This window comes from Pleuronectes platessa, chromosome 11 (assembly GCF_947347685.1).
Source record: "Pleuronectes platessa chromosome 11, fPlePla1.1, whole genome shotgun sequence".
Classification (NCBI taxonomy): Eukaryota; Metazoa; Chordata; class Actinopteri; order Pleuronectiformes; family Pleuronectidae; genus Pleuronectes; species Pleuronectes platessa.
This window is the reverse complement of record NC_070636.1, coordinates 22,749,512-22,765,703: the sequence shown is the minus strand read 5'-3', so window position 1 is coordinate 22,765,703 and position 16,192 is coordinate 22,749,512. Positions and strand designations below refer to the sequence as shown.

At 41.2% G+C, this 16,192-nt stretch overlaps 1 protein-coding gene across 1 annotated transcript; it reads right to left on the bottom strand.

The window, feature by feature from the left end:
- Nucleotides 1-8,032: 8,032 nt before the first annotated feature.
- Nucleotides 8,033-9,829, bottom strand: pth2 (parathyroid hormone 2). The gene is made up of 3 exons (XM_053433774.1): nt 9,753-9,829; nt 9,280-9,459; nt 8,033-8,210 (listed from the first exon to the last, which is right to left on the bottom strand). The coding sequence occupies exons 1-3, from the start codon at nt 9,827-9,829 to the stop codon at nt 8,033-8,035; spliced, it is 435 nt and encodes a 144-aa protein (XP_053289749.1).
- Nucleotides 9,830-16,192: the final 6,363 nt, after the last annotated feature.

The following is a 16,192-nucleotide window of genomic DNA, read 5'->3' as shown; positions in this document are numbered from 1 at the left end:
TGATAACGCGACTTTCAGACCGGTCTCATCAGTGCGCTGTACAGGCATCGGCAGCAGCGAACAACATTGCTTTACTAGCATCCTATGTGTCCAAACTAGCCACCGAGCCCGACGTCCTGAATATCGAGCGGGCAGAGGAACTTGGTTACGCCACCAGCGCCATCCTCACCCTGTGCACATCTGTCGCTGTCACCACCTCACGCATCGCAGCATGGCAGACGATGATCCACCGGCAGGTCTGGCTGGGTGTCTTTCCGCTGCCCAATGATTTAAAGGAGAAGCTCCTGAATGCCCCCATCAGCCTGGACGGGCTCTTCGGGCCCCAACACCAGTCTGCGGTCGACTATATGCAGAAGACGTTAGATGAGGCAGAAAGGATCAGAATGCACATGGCCCGGTCCCGAGCTGCTACGCGCCCTCAACGCTTTGACGATCACCTTCACCGGTACCGCCGGGATCGCAGACAGACGCAGGGACGTCCCGATGCGGCAGCGTCTCGCCCTCCTGCTCCACGTGCCTCTCTCCCAGCTGCACAGCAGGCACCAAGAACTGGGAACTGAATCCGCAGCGTGGCCTGGCCAAGCCCTCCCCAGGAGCCACCGAGGAAGCAGAGCGGAGACCATGCCGGGTTTGGGAGGGGTGTTGTATGTTAAACCAGTGTTTTTGTTATGTTAACTGTTTTGAAATAAAACACAAACATCTTTCACAGAAGAGCAGTTAATCCTCTAAAACAGGGGTTCTTAACCTTTTTGACCCTGCGGCCCAATTATTTCAGTGCAAAGTGACCCGGGGCCCATTAAATGTTAACACTGTAGTTAATTGATCTCACTCATTTCTATTCAATAATAGATCAAGTCCATGTACAGTTTAACAAGCTAACAAGCTAAATAAATAATACAATGACATGATAAAATGTGATCACCACAAAGATTTTTATTAAACTTTCAATAACTTTTGCTGATAATACACGGAGCAAGAAATACAAGGAAGAAAATGTCATGAATTTGAACAGTTTAATCTGCCTTTAATGCATTTGTAATAGGCTATTTACATATTAAACTCAAATCACAACACAGGAAAAGTGTTTTGTTTCCAAAATAAAAATCATCAATCAATAAAAAAGGTGGTGATAAAATAAATGCATTCAAAAATAAATATTATATATTAATAATTATATTGTTATATAATTAATTATAGAATATATATTTATATTCTATAATATATGTTTTTAAATTAAACAAATAAACTCTAAATTAAATTGAAATAAAGTGCAAATGACTATAGCCTTATAATCAGCAGATTCATTTAACAATTGCTTCAGCAGTTTTCATTTTTGCATGGCAGAACCAGATGTTGCTCTTTATATCTTGAACAAATAAACAACCAAATCAATGAACAGTCAAAACAGTATGTTTTTAACAAGCTACAACTTATTTTTTTTATCTTCAACTCTTAATGAGACACCTGGGCCTGCCTCTGAGACACAATCAGATCCAATCTGGGTGGAATGGGGGAAAGGCTCACTCTCAAAGTAGCCTCCAGCGTTGTTCTGAGTCTGTTTCGGGCTTTGGTTTTAGTTGTGGCCACAATGGAGAACCCTGACTCACACAGGTATGTAGTTGTGAATGGGAGAAGGAGTTTCACAGCCCTCAGTGCAAGACATGGGTACTCCTTTGAGACAGCAATCCAGAAGGAGCCCAGGTCTAGTTTGCCCCACTGCAATTTTAAAGTGCTGTCGGTGGAAACTTCCAGAAGCTGTGATTCCAGACATGAGGGCAAAGCAACATCATTTGCAGTGGGATCCACAGAAAATGGGTCCAAAATCCACATGTGTCCCTCTCTGGGATCCTCAGGAAAGTACTCATCAAATTTCTCTGCCAGTTGTGAGAGGTGCTGAGAGACTGAGTCACTGATCATCACCTGAGGGCAGTTTTCCAAAATGTCAGACATAAGTGGAAACATGTCCATCCTCTTTTCCTGGGCCCTCTTTGTCCACAAAGCAAGTTTCCTCTTGAAAGCTTGAACTTTGTCTGCAACAAAAAATATGTTGCTGTTTCTTCCTTGAAGAGAGATGTTCAGCTGGTTCAGTAGTGAAAAAATGTCACAGAGGTAGGCAAGTTTTGCTGTGAACTTTGTGTCAGCATAGTAATGTGCAAAAGGAGATTTTTTCTCAGTGAGGAAAGTGAAGACCTCATTCTTCAGTTCAAACAAACGCTTGAGGACCAGTCCCCTTGAGAGCCATCTCACTTCACTGTGATAGAGCAGCTGGACATGATCTGCGTCTATGTCCTCACAAAGCTTGGCAAAACATCTGGAGTTCACAGCATTGTTTTTAATAAAGTTGATGGTTTTCACACATATAGTCATCACTTCGTGGAACTCTGGTGACATCTTTTTCACTGCAAGGCTTTCACGGTGGAGAAAACAGTGTGTCCATTTAGCTTCTGGTGCACGCTCCAGTATCTGTCTGATGACACCGCGATGCCTGCCAGTCATTGACGCTGCGCCGTCACTACACACCCCGACACAGTTCTGCCAGTCCAGGCCGTTCTCAGTGAAGTATTTATCAATGCAGCGGAAACATTCCTGAGCCGTAGCTCGTGTTGGTAGCTCTCCACAGAACAGAATGTCTTCGTGCAAACTACTGTCCCAGCGATAGCGAACAAAAACCAACAGCAGTGCGGCATTTGTGACATCCGTGGACTCATCCATTTGCAAAGAGAAAAATGGACTACTTTTTATTCTATCAAGAAGTTGCTGCTGTATGTCTGAGGCCATGTCCGCGATACGGTGACTCACAGTGTCGTTGGAGAGTGGGATGGTCAGCAGCTTCTTTGCAGCGGCCTCTCCGATCATCTCACGGCACATATCCACGGCGGCAGGGAGAACCAACTCCTCCGCTATGGTGAATGGTTTTTTACTCTGTGCCACACGTCTGGCTACGAGGTAGCTTGCTTTCAGTGCACATTTAGAGTTGCCAGTCAGTGACTAGATTTTTTCTGCATCTGCAGCCCATTTTCTTTTCTCTTAAAAAATTCTACCGGCTTTCCCACGAGCGTCGGATGCTTGGTCTCTAGGTGCCGCTGTAGCTTCGAGGGCTTTAAAGCTTCATTAGATAGCGTCAGCCCACACTCCACACACTGGGCTCTCGGCTCTTCCTCACTACCCCCGTTCACAAATCCATACCGAATGAAGTCGGGATTGTATTTACGCACACATTTTGTCTTTTGGGGGGGTCCAGCACCACTTTTATCTTCATTTTTCCTCTTTAAAAACTTCTCCATCACTACCTAGCTGAATGTCGATCTTCTTCTGTTGTTCTGTGAGCTTGTTAAACAACTAACGCAGTACCGCCACCATGTGGTCGGAGGCTGCATTGTAACTGAGCGTCTCATGGATAGCATAGCCTAGTAGCTCTGGCGTCACCCGAATCCACGCGTACACATTAATTAACATATCTGGTGTATTCAGTTGATAACCTATGCGGTCCCACGGCCCAAGCGGCCCACAGGTGCAAAACCGAAAGTTTCTTGCGGCCCTCTAGGTGGCGCTTGCGGCCCAAGTATGGGCCGCGGCCCTATGGTTAAGAATCACTGCTCTAAAACAAAGTCGCAACTCTTACACACACACATACACTACCCACACTGGTAACCTCGGTTAACAGGCAGCACGGACTCACGGCTCTAACACCCAGTGTTGCCAACTCCTAAGTAAGGAAAGTAGCTATTGGCTGTCCTAAATGTCGCTAGATATCGCTAAATGACGTCATCGCCTAATTTGCATAATGTAATGATCACTATAGGACGTACAGAAAGTGAGAAAAAAACACCCTAAATATGTTTAGAACTTAAAATAAGCTTTCTTCTACAGAAGCGTATTACATTCACTTCACAAAAAAATTATTCTGTTTGTCTGGGATAACTATGAAGTGGATGATGTGCGCGCAGGATTAAGTGCCCCACAGGATGATGTACGCTGCACGATGATGTGCGCCGCAGCACACAAAACACACAGAGGACGTTGCTCAGTCGTGCCAGTGACGGTGAAACCAAACTGCAAATAGCTCTTGTCATATTTGCAAAGCTTTGGCTTCTTCGCATCTGGCGCATCGGTTGCCTGACTTTTATGAATCAGAAACTTGTCCATGGTTGTGTTTGTTTGCTGATACAGTGTGTGTGATGTTAATTAAGTTGTAATTGCAACGTCGTGGTCTTGTGAGTGTGTTTGTATGTGTGGCTTGGAGCGACTTGCACACGAATAATGAATAAACGCCGGGTTCACACCGGACGCGGAAGGGACGCCGAAGCGTGGCGTAAGCGCAGCGCCAAGCCTTAAAGAATTGTTGGCTCCCATCCACTCCCATGTTAAACCTTTGTGCTGGTCACACCGGAGGCTGAAGCGCCGCGCCGAGGCTGTCTAGCGCCGTGCAGCGATCGTTTCGGCGTCGAGTATATTCAGACGCGAGCGTATCGCGACAGGAAACACACTGAAAAAAGATTTTAAACGATATTGATGACATATTTTATATGATATAAATTATCAAATACGCATCCCATAATTTGTATTCACCTTCTGTTGTCTTGGAGTTTTAATTTTACCACTTTTACCAACCACATTATTAAATGTCCCCCTCTGCCCATCCACTACAGACTACAGCCACACAAGCAGTCATGGATGAAATTAAATTAATAATTGAAGTGGAGAAGTACAGTGAGTTGTATGATCCTCGGAACATGTTGTATAAAGATAACACCAAAAAAGACGAAAAAATGTTGGGACGCTGTTGCTTAATTTTGGAGCAACAAGTAAGTATATGCTTTTATACTACTGGATCAATGGGTGATATTATTAGCGCTGCCCGGCGCTTCAGCGTGGCTTCCGCGTCCGGTGTCAACAGTCAAGCACGGGCGCAGGGATTAGCGCTTACGCCACGCTTTGGCGTCGCTTCCGCGTCCGGTGTGAACCCACATCTCCTCTGTCACACAAACAGGGTGTCCCCCCACACAAATTTATTTTAACAACAACTGTGTTCATGAGCCCACGAGAGCCAGTGTCACGCCTCGTGTGGTCATCGCACACACTCCTTTGCATCCCTCTCACTCCTCTGGGTGTGAGTCTGACCTCTCTTCACAGTCACCTTTATGAGTCGTCTCCTCGTCAACGGCGATTTCTTGATTCTGATTACTCCGATCATTACGCACCGTCTTCCCGGCTTCTTCAGACTTTGAACCCGCGTGCGTAATGGTGAGCCCCCCCTGGGGTGTTCCGGAGGGCGATAGGGAGTAGATAGGGACGCATCTACTAGAACAGGGGTAGGCAACCTTTACTATCGAAAGAGCCATTTTGCCCCCTCTTCCCTCAAATTAAATCTGTCTGGAGCCGCAAACCATATTTTATAACACAGGTTATAAAGTTATATATATAGTTATACAATATATATAAAAACTATAGTTTGTTACATTTATTAAATTATAGAACGAAAATAAAAAATACTGTTGACATTTAACTGCTATTTTTACCTGTTACCAAAAAGGAAAACACCAAACTCTTATGAAGAGGAAACACAGAACTATGCTATTTTTGCACATCTCCAGCTTGGTACTTTTCAGCAGATGCAGTGTGCTTGCTCTGGAAATGTCTTTAAACATTACTTTTTTTTTTGTGTTTGCTAATGCCTCGCCACATATCAAGCATGCAGGTAAACCTGCATCCTTGGCAGTGAAAGCAAATTAATCTGACCATGCAGAATTAAACTCTCTATTTACCTCCCAGACTTTACTTTTTGGGGATTTGTCCCTGGTTAGTTTACCGAGGCCTGGGATCGGGGCCCGGCTCTGCGCCACGCTCAATTTCTACTAAAAGTGATCAATGCAAAGCACGTCACGAATATTAAATTATGAAGCTGACCAATGGGTTTCCACCGTGAGTCCTGACGGAGGCACGGCATCAAGCGATGTGAAGAGGAAGTGAAACTTTCTGACACTGACATCAAGGTGTTTGTTAGTGAGGTGGAGGTGGCTGCACCCCGGCTCTGCGCCCCGGCTCTGCGCCCCGCGAGACGGCTCTGCGCTTTATTTTTAAATAAAAAGTATATTAAAATTTTTTGTATTTTTTATTAAATCAAATTAATAAAAAAACTGCGCGCGCACATCCTGCGGCGCACATCCTGTGGCGCATATCCTGCGGCGCATATCCTGCGGCGCACATAAAAAAAAAAATATATAAAAAAATATATATATATATATATTTTTAATTAAATCAAATTAATAAAAAAACTGGGTGCGCACATCCTCTGGCGCACTTCTGGCGGGCGGCACATCCTGCGGGCGGCGCACATCCTGCAGGCGGCGCACATCCTAAATTAAAAAAAATAATAATAAAAACACTGCCGCGCGCACATCCTGTGGCGCACATCCTGTGGCGCACATCCTGCGGCGCACATCCTGCGGCGCACATAAAAATAAAATATATATATTAAAAAATATATATATATATTTTTTTAATTAAATCAAATTAATAAAAAAACTGGGCGCGCACATCCTGCGGCGCACTTCTTGCGGGCGGCGCACATCCTAAATAAAAAAAATAATAATTAAATTACATCAAATTAATAAAAAAACTGCGCTTGCACATCCTGCGGCGCACATAAATACAAAATATATGCTCTGCGCCCAGGCTCTGCTCTTCGCTTTTCACGGTGCTTCTACCTCCGGTGCGTCCCGGGGTTATCGGATGATGGTGTGACGTTACTGTATTGTTTTACATTGCATGTGTCACGTCATAACACATGCAATTTAACCGCCTATGTCGCCTGTACCAGGAGCCGCCCCTGGCCTGATACGATGATGATGTAAAAAATGTACGTGAACCGTTCGCGAAAAATATGCGAAACATGCACAACACTGTACAGGGAGCCACTGCAGAGGGGCTGGAGATCCGCATGCGGCAGCCGCAAGTTGCTGATCCCTGTACTAGAGAGTCCTACAAGTCCCAATGGTCCACTTTTCAGCGCTGTGTGTGTAGACAACGACCTGAACACCACTGCGTGCCCGCTGCGTCTCATTCTTTCTCTCCTCCATCTACTGATGGTTAGGAATTTGGCTTTCCGCACAGTTAAGTCATACGCTGCTGCTATGTCTTCCTGTAATGAGGGTTTCAGTGACAGTTCAGTGTTCAGTCACCAGCTGATGAAACGTTTCCTGAGAGGCGTAAGAAGAGACAGGCCGGTGTCACGTTCCTTGGCTGGTCTGCACAGATGAATGACAGTGGAGGACGTCTGAACTGCAGCTTCCTGGTCTTCCCCCTGCTCTTTCATCCGTTTTTATCTGCGGGATGTTTCCCGTTTTCCATGACTCACTCTAGTGTTTGTCAGAGTGATGGATTTTGGATGTCTCTGTTGTGCGCTCTCCTTCCTAACTTTCCTCTGTCCTTGCTGGACTGTACGTTCGTCTGCCACTTCTCACAGCAGTAGGTATTAGTCCCCACCTCCATCCCGTCATAGAGAATTATTACATATTCTACACGGTGCTTTATGACACGTCCTTACGCGTGACGCAGTGTGTCTGGGAATGGAAACTGTTTTTGGTTATTGAAGTAGATGTGTTTATGCTTGTGGTACTGTACAGACCCAGTGAGGCATGGACTGCATAACCCACTGGCAGTAGCCTTAAAGGGCGAAGCCTATATATAATCAGGAGTTACAATACGTAACTAATGTGTTCAGTCAAACAAGCTACAACCTCCAAACACATTATTTACATCTTCATTCGTTAAGTTGAATGACATCAACTCATTTTCACATTTATGAAGCGTTCATTAAGCAATAAATAACTTGACAACTAAACTAACCTAAGCAATGATAATGCATCAGGTTTCTTTGACTTTAAATGTGTCCCGTCCCTTAATGGCTGGTTGTTGACTGACCGACCAATCACTCAGAGACGTGGTGTATCCCTTTTTAAAAGTAATTTTGCCAGTGTACAGTTCAGACAGTTGTTTATATCTTTTATTACGATCTGTAAGGACTGAATGATCATGAGGAATTAACCACCAGTAGTTTCTGCATGTAGGAGTTGAGCCACTTCTGTCTCTCCATGGAGGTGAGGAGTTTGCTCTTCTCCCTGAAGGCAGCATCATCAGCAACCACCATGTTCCTCTTCACCATCCTGGCTCCCTGAGATGACCATTCAGCCGGCCACACCTTCTCCATTCTGTCAGTACACAGATAGATGAACAGGAGATTAGTGACCAGCAGGTATCACACAAATACATTACCTCAAGAAAATATATTCAGACCCTTTCACCTTTTAGAGACCTTATTTTCTTTATTTTTTAGAAATTAAAATAGATTGTGCTCAATATCCCCATTATTACAAACTAAACTAACCTTATTAAAACTAAAACAAATACCTAACCTTTAGATTTTCATTTACATGAGCAACCAAAACTGTGTTACTCAGTAACACGTGCCTTGGGTGAAGGTGACAAAGAGAACAAGGTTCACCCTGACCCACTGGAGTTGGTTATGTTTGGACTATGAGAAAATTGACTCTTTAAAATGGACCATCAGTAGAAGTAGTTAGACACTCTGGGAAATGTGACATTTTTGTTCTTATTGAGAGTTAGATTGTGTCATTGTGTTACCATTCTCATGTATGTGTATGGAGCTCGGGACAGGGTTAACTCAGATTAGCATCAAGACTTGAAGCGCAGGGAAACAAGTGTGTACTTTGTCACTTCTAAAGTTCACAGATGAACATGTGAAATCTGAAGCATTCTGGAGTTACACATTTGAGTTGTTTTAGAAAAGTGCAAGTAGGTGCTTTGTTATTGTATTTCAAAGAAATTCTAAATTTACTTGAATATTAACAGATGCAATCTTCAGATCAGTCAAAAGGTGAAATAAAAAAAATTTGCAATAAGAACATTACATATCGAAATAACGGATATGTCATTAATATATATATATATATAAATTTATCACAATATTTTGAATTTTATGAAGTCTTTTTTTAGTGTTTACCTACAGTTTTAGTTTCATGACATAATATATGTAAAGGTCGGCACAAGAGTTTACAGACAGCTATATATACAGGAGACAATACCAATTCCATGAATAGAGTATTGTACTGATCAGCCACATCAGTGAAACAAGTTAATTGTTGTTTTAGGTTGCAGATGATCACCGATTTTTTGTTTTACCAGTTGTACATTAGTATCAATGTATGAGCATTATTTTATAATTGCCAACAGTAGTATTTTCCCTCACTATACATTTACCCTGACTCCGTCCTCTCTGGGTCAAAGAGCCACGCCTCCTTCACCAGTCCTGCCTTGCTGTCAGCTGCTGCTCTGAGGCTGGGCGCTGACAACATCTGAATGCTCCAATCACGGAGAGAGATGGAAGGGTAAAGGATGTCCCGGTCATGTCGTTCAGTTTCCTCTGAGTCCTCAGCACTTCTGGAATCAGATATAATGACACTGACTCATTTATGGGATGGTGCAAGTGCAGCAAAGAAAGTGTCATTTTAGTTGAATGCTGTAGAAAATGTAACGTACTTAATTCACATTCTGTATGTTCCATTGTATTAGAAATATATATCGATAAGTACTTCACAGAAAGACACAAATAAATAAGAAAAGTTTTTGACTTTCAATCATGTATACTGACATATTACTATTAGTTACTTATGAATCTTTTAGTTCAGCACTAGTTACTCTTACAGCTACAGTTTGATCTAGTGAGTAACAACCTGAGAGGTAGACGAGGCTGAGGGAAGCCGGATGTCACCAAGGTCATACCCAGAATGCAAAGCAACAGGAAGGACATGCGGCATAGAGCGGCCTCTGATGAGGCTTCAGACATCCTAAAAAAGAAATACAATTTGTACATTTTATATTAACATCCTCTGCAAATGAGATCTGAGCTGTGTCCCCATAATAAAGCGGCTGGTTTAACAGTTGTCTATGTTCGCCCAACTTTAGTTTTGCTGTTCCAACCTATAAGTAAAAATAATCTATTTATTATTTATGTTATTATAAGTTTTCCAGTACCTTGAGTCGTCCATTTCCCTGGGTCTTTCACTTTGAATATTCTAGTCTGAATGGAAAAACTGAATAGAAATAGTTGAGTATTTTGAGTACTAGCGTATTTTGTCTTATTTCATTTAATTCGGGTCAAACTGTGACATGATGAGTTTGCTGTATATTTAATTATCAAGTCTAGATGTGGATTATAAACCTTTTTTAATCACAAATTAATATTAACAATTTATCACAAAATAGATAATTTATCATGCTAAAATGATGGAAATGTCACTAATGTATATTCTAATTAGTTCTGTTGTTTCAAATGTTTCTTTGTAAAGCAGGTTAAGTTTCTTTTAATTAAAATGAACAAAATGTTAATAGTAATATGATAATACTTGCATAACGTCACTTGCACAATGTTCTTACGTGTGTTGTTCCTTCTGTGACATGAGAGAATTAGTAAACAAATCTCAAACTCTTGAACAAACTGCTTTTCTCCATCTTAAATGGTGAATCAGATTATCTTGAGGTGAAATGTTATATATGTCAGGACCTCTTAATTTTCCAAAATAAATCTTATTTCTTTGCAGTGATAAAATAAACCAGCAAAATGTAATTCTCCAAAAAAGCAAAGCAGCAAAGAGTTTTTTCAACCTTTGGATTGATACATATAGAATTATCTTCCAAGACGGGGTGGTTTCTATACCTATTGTATTTGACACATTAACAGTATAGAGTCAGAAATCATCAAATGATGTCATCACATCTGTTTTCCAACTATCAGGCTGCTCGTCTATCTTTGGGACCTAAATTAGCCAGAAATGTTAATCTGGCCCTAAGGTCCCACAATTTGTTTCAGATTTTTTTAAACATTTTTAATGACCAGCAACAGATTGTGTAAAGACATTGTGTTCCAATACAGAGCCTGTAATGACAACATCTGTTGAAGGTTAATCATTTATACCTCAAGTTCATGCTCAACTGGAACCATACTCTAGCATTCATCATCACAGTAAGAACATTTTGAGTCTTCTATATATATGTCTTCTCTAAAATCGTACATATCTTCTTGAATCACTCAAAGCAAACAATTTAAGGACAGTCCAACATGCCTGAAGTCAAATTGGCTTCTTGCGAGCTGTTGCGTGCACAGAGTTTGTCCATATGCAGACAGTGTGCTGGTTTCTTACCTTATCTTCTTTGATGAACACGTTGATCTGTTTGTAAATTGTTTGCACCAGCGATCAGCCAATCTGCGTTGAACTTCAGAGGTTAGAGGTCAGCTGTCATCAAAACCCAGAACCACCAACTAAGGAAGAAACCAACCTCAAAAGCAGGAATTACTCTCTCCAGCCAGGTACTTTATTTTTTTGTTTTTCCCTTTGGACCATTTATTTCAAATTTTCCAAACTTTGGATAAAAATAAATTCTTCTCAATCTTTTTTCAGTTGCTGCTGTGTTGTATGTACATCCACAGTGCTTATAATAACATCCAGTTCCTCGCCTTACACACTTATATACCCTGGACTGCAGTGTGTTAGCCCCCATCCCCCAAACCCACCCACACATATATACGAGCTCACACACCCCTCACCAGATCAGACAAACTTTGAGTTTGCATTTGAGTGTGCGAGAGGAAAACCCTCGAAGAAGCGTTGTTAGCTTGTTAGTGTCCCGTTTCAAAGACTCTTGGCCATTGTGCAGTGGTAGAGAGCCCAGCAGCTTATTACTGAGTGTGTGTGTGTGTGTGTGTGTGTGTGTGTGTGTGTTTGTGTCTTTGTGTGTGTTCATGATCATTCATAACCTGGTTGAGCTCTGGGGACTATAGTCCACTTTGTCTCCACAGAAAACAAATATCAATACAGATTCAGGAGGACATAATCTTAATGTATGAAGCATTTTAATATATAATGTCTGAAAAGTTCATTTATGATCTTGGTAGGCAAATGGGACATGGGCGGAAAAAAAAGGACATGTCAAATCTTGGCGTGGATCTGTACAAAGGGGCAGATCCAGGAGTTTGTTTCTCTTTCTTTGGCATGAAGAGTGTGTTTCTTCTTTTTTCTTAGGTTTTACCAATTTCCCAGGGAATAGTTTATGGATCTGAGTGAAATAAATCTGGCATATTTACTCAACTATTCATCTGTTAGAGGACAGTGGAAACAGAACACTCTGGTATTGTCACATTTTAATTTGATCGTGCATTTTCTGCATCCTGTTGCTTATTTTTGTTTGTGTCACTCACCTGTTTGTTCTGATTTGGTCTTCATCAACCTCTTAGAAAAAAGGCTGCTGAATTCTCCACCGTATTCTCCAGCTATTTACCAACTTCTGCTGTGCTTTGTCTTCTGTTTCGTTCAGAGCAGGTCATGCACACCCCCTACCCAGTCATAATTACAACCAAATGTACACATGGTTCTTCACATGTAAATTAAATACAGTCAATAGTAATATAAGTTAAATTGATCATTGTGAACTCGGAATTTTATAATGTCTAAATAGGTTTGTTCAAATGTATTTTTAGTAATTGCTTTGATGGAAACATGCACTCGCCAACATAGACCTAATAAGGAAGGTTATGATGAGGGAAAATAATTCAAGCTATGGGGAGATAAAGACCCCTGAAAACCTTATAAAACATGAGCCTTTTTTTTAAAATTTGTAATCGTTAAGACAAAAGTTTGCTATTAGCAGATGATGTTAGCTACATCAATCAATCAAATTTAACATATTGTTAAAGATCCAGATTAGGATGAAGATGGGGCCCTTTCCCGAGATTTTCGAGTGAATTTGAAAAAAGCATGTTTAGGGAGCTGATGTCTATGAGAGGGTGGAATTTTGTGCAGCTTGATTAAATTTAAGTGCACTATTGTAGTTTTCTGAACTGCTATCTGCAGTGTTCACCAGAGATCCTTGCTGAGGAGAAGTCACACTGAGTGACTTTGTTTCGATTGAATTATGTGACCCTGAGACGATGGCCGCTGCACACTCTGGCATCGTGTTATCGGTTGTCTGTCCACCTCACCCATTCTCATCACATCATACCTCAGGGACGCCTCAATAGAATTTCTCCAAATTTGAAATGTTCACTTGGACTTAACACACATATATGCAACTGTCACCTTTTGTGTAAGGCATACACAGTGAGGGTTTTGACTTTTTCCTGCTCAATGTTCCCATCTATTACAGCTCACGCCCTGTAATTTTCGAAAGCTAAAACGCCCATGCGGTAGTTGAATGAAATTACCAAGGACCACAGGGAATATTTCATCCTCCTTTGCGATTGTGAGGAGGAAACGCCTGTAAAATGCTGAGCAGGATTCAACAGTGTTTAATTTTGCAAATGACCTTTACATTCAACACTACAATTTTATAAAGATATATTCAAAGCAGTTTTGAGCAGCTCTTCGGGGCGTGTCCATTCTAAGTTACACCTACAATGCCCTGATTGGCTCAGTTGTTTAAACAGTGGGGGGAACCGCAGTCAGTGAACACAACAGATCTGTTGATTAAGATATCTGTGATTTTGTTTTGACACCAGGAGCCTGTACTTTTAAAAGAGATCAACATAACCAGGATATGTTTTCATTATCTGGCTTCACTTAACCTAGTATCCGCCGTCCTGATGAGCTTTACTACAAAGCTGTTCATCATCTGTGAAAGTTAACTTGCATTTCTTATCCAGCTACTAGCATGTTGATGTGGCAGAGGAGGAGTCATTAGTAATGTTATAGTTAACCATGAATGAAGTTCGGTAAAAGCGACAAACAAAACTTACAAATGTGAAACGGTAATGATCATTACATGACAATGAAATTGCAGATTAGAATTTCTATCTTTAAAGTATAAGGTAAAATGTAAATAAATATTTATTAAGGTTATTACTAACAATATATGTTCATTTATAATCATGCAAATCAGAGATGGGCAGTATTTCTATTACTTTTTTGAAAATACGTATTTCATTACTTTTGAGTATTTTGTAATTTGTATTTGATAGGGCCGATAAAAAAATCTAACGTAATTTGTAACAAAATACTTAAAATACTTTCTCGAGTTCACCCGTTCTTCAAAATGCGCTGGCTACCACCACGATTGTCAGGAGAAAGGACACAAATCCACGAGCTCCACTCAGCTGAAGGTGTTGGCCTGGTGGCAGAAAGTGTAACGGCTTCCTCCAACCTCCAAGATGATGAGGAAGATGACTTCTTTGCTTTCTCAGCTTAAGTCCAGGAAAGACAGGAGATCACACGCCACAGCAAAGCGGAGATAGAGACCCTTCGTTTTCCGGAGGACACCAGAGAAGACCTGCTTTCTCTTCAGCAGTAACCACTCATCAAGCTCCTTTTTGTTCGATTTAACATAACCCTCCCCTCTTCAGCTCCGGTTGAGAGGCTGTTCTCGTTTGCAGGAATAATATTCCATCCGCACAGGAGGCGGTTAACACCAGAAATATTTGAAAAGTTAGTTGTTCTTAAAGGCAACTAAATTGGCTACTCAGTGGTTGGGTCTCAATAACCAAAATGGAAGGATTATTATGTCATAAAGATGTCAGTGTGAACCTGTAAGAGACACTTAACACTGTAATACGTGGCCGGCTGTGGCTGAGGGGTAGAGTGGTCGTTCTCCAACCTGAAGGTCGGCAGTTCGATCCCCAGTCTGACCCATCTGCACGCCGAAGTGTCCTTGGGCAAGATGCTGAGCCCCGAATGGCCCCCCATAGAATAACTAAGTGCTGCGAATAGATGCACAGTATGAATGGGTGTGTGAATGGGTGAATGTAGAACTGTACTGTAAAGTGCTTTGAGTGGTCATCAAGACTAGCAAGGCGCTATATTAATACAAAGGCATTTACCAAAACCATTTAATATAGAACGATGTGGCCTGCCATGCCACTGGCCAATGTAAGAGAGAAATAAGTAGGCTACCATGCCACTGGCCAAGGTTCAGTAAAAGAGAAGTAAGTAGGCTACTGACTTGTTAAATTACCTGTTCACTTTTGATTTGATTTACTATTTACATTTTATTATTATTTATTTGTCAGTGCAGAACTTGATTTACAGTAATTTATTTGGGCTCTTTACCTGTGTACAACTGTTTTTAATTCTATATTTTGCTTTTATAGTATACATAGGCCCTAATGTGTGATGCTATTCATGTGTGATGAATATTTTCTTGTTGATACAGAGCCAAAGTTTATGGGCTGTTAAGTCCCATTAAAAAAAAAAAATGTATATACATAATCAATCAAGTTGTTGTCTTTGAATAGCTTTGCATAATTACACTGACATTCTGTGACTGTTCTTCCTTTTTGTGGGGTTCACCAGAGCTTTGTGTACATTATATTCCCCAAACCTGAATGCTCTGCTATACCAAATTGTGAGAAAACCGAAAATCCAGAAAAATTATTTCCTATATTTTGAAATACAAAATACATGTTTTGTATTTTGTAACATTTTCTGGCACCAGTATTTTTGTATTCTATTTTAATACATTTATTTGAGGGGTATTTTGTATCAAAGTAAATATTGAATAGTGAGTGCATGATTTTATGTGTAAGTTTTTATTTCTCATCATGTTATTTCGTAAAATGTATCCTCTGAAGTAAGACAGGGCTGCAGAGTAAAAACATCCTTGAGAAAACAGTTTTCAAAAATGTTTTCTTCTTGCTTCTCTGTGGCAGACTGACACTTGTTCAGTGGTAGGAGGCCATAACGGCTCATAAAGATACTTAGTTCGTCATAATCGAGAAATTCTCAATCTCAAAACTTCAGCTTTACAGGAAGTGATTAAAAAAAATTGGACGTGTCCATTGACATGTGTATATTTGATTCTTTGCCCCGGGCTCATTAATCACGGTCTTCATGCGCTGATGCCTCCTGAAAAGGAAACAAGATAAAAGGTGTAGTGGAGCTTGTGCAGTTTGTGAGCACACAGGAAGCTTGTTACCATTTAAGGACCTCATTATGGTTCATGTTGGAAAAGATGCTGCCCGGACAGGAAGCAGCTGGTCCTAACAATGGCTCTGCAACATTCGGATATTAAAAGCCTAACAAGCCTCAGACACAAAACCTGGGTCACCTCACACTTGGTGTGTCCTCATCAGAAACACTGTCGGTGCACGTCTCCGCCCTCAGCAGCGTTTCTACGTGACTTAAAGGCA

Excerpts from the sequence above, each read along its gene's own strand:
- pth2 (XM_053433774.1), bottom strand. The coding sequence starts at position 9,829 with ATGTCCTTCCTGTTGCTTTGCATTCTGGGTATGACCTTGGTGACATCC. Across the intron at positions 9,460-9,752 it reads CAGCCTCGTCTACCTCTCAG|AAGTGCTGAGGACTCAGAGG; the intron begins GTTGTTACTCAC and ends ATCTGATTCCAG. Across the intron at positions 8,211-9,279 it reads CCAGAGAGGACGGAGTCAGG|AATGGAGAAGGTGTGGCCGG; the intron begins GTAAATGTATAG and ends GTGTACTGACAG.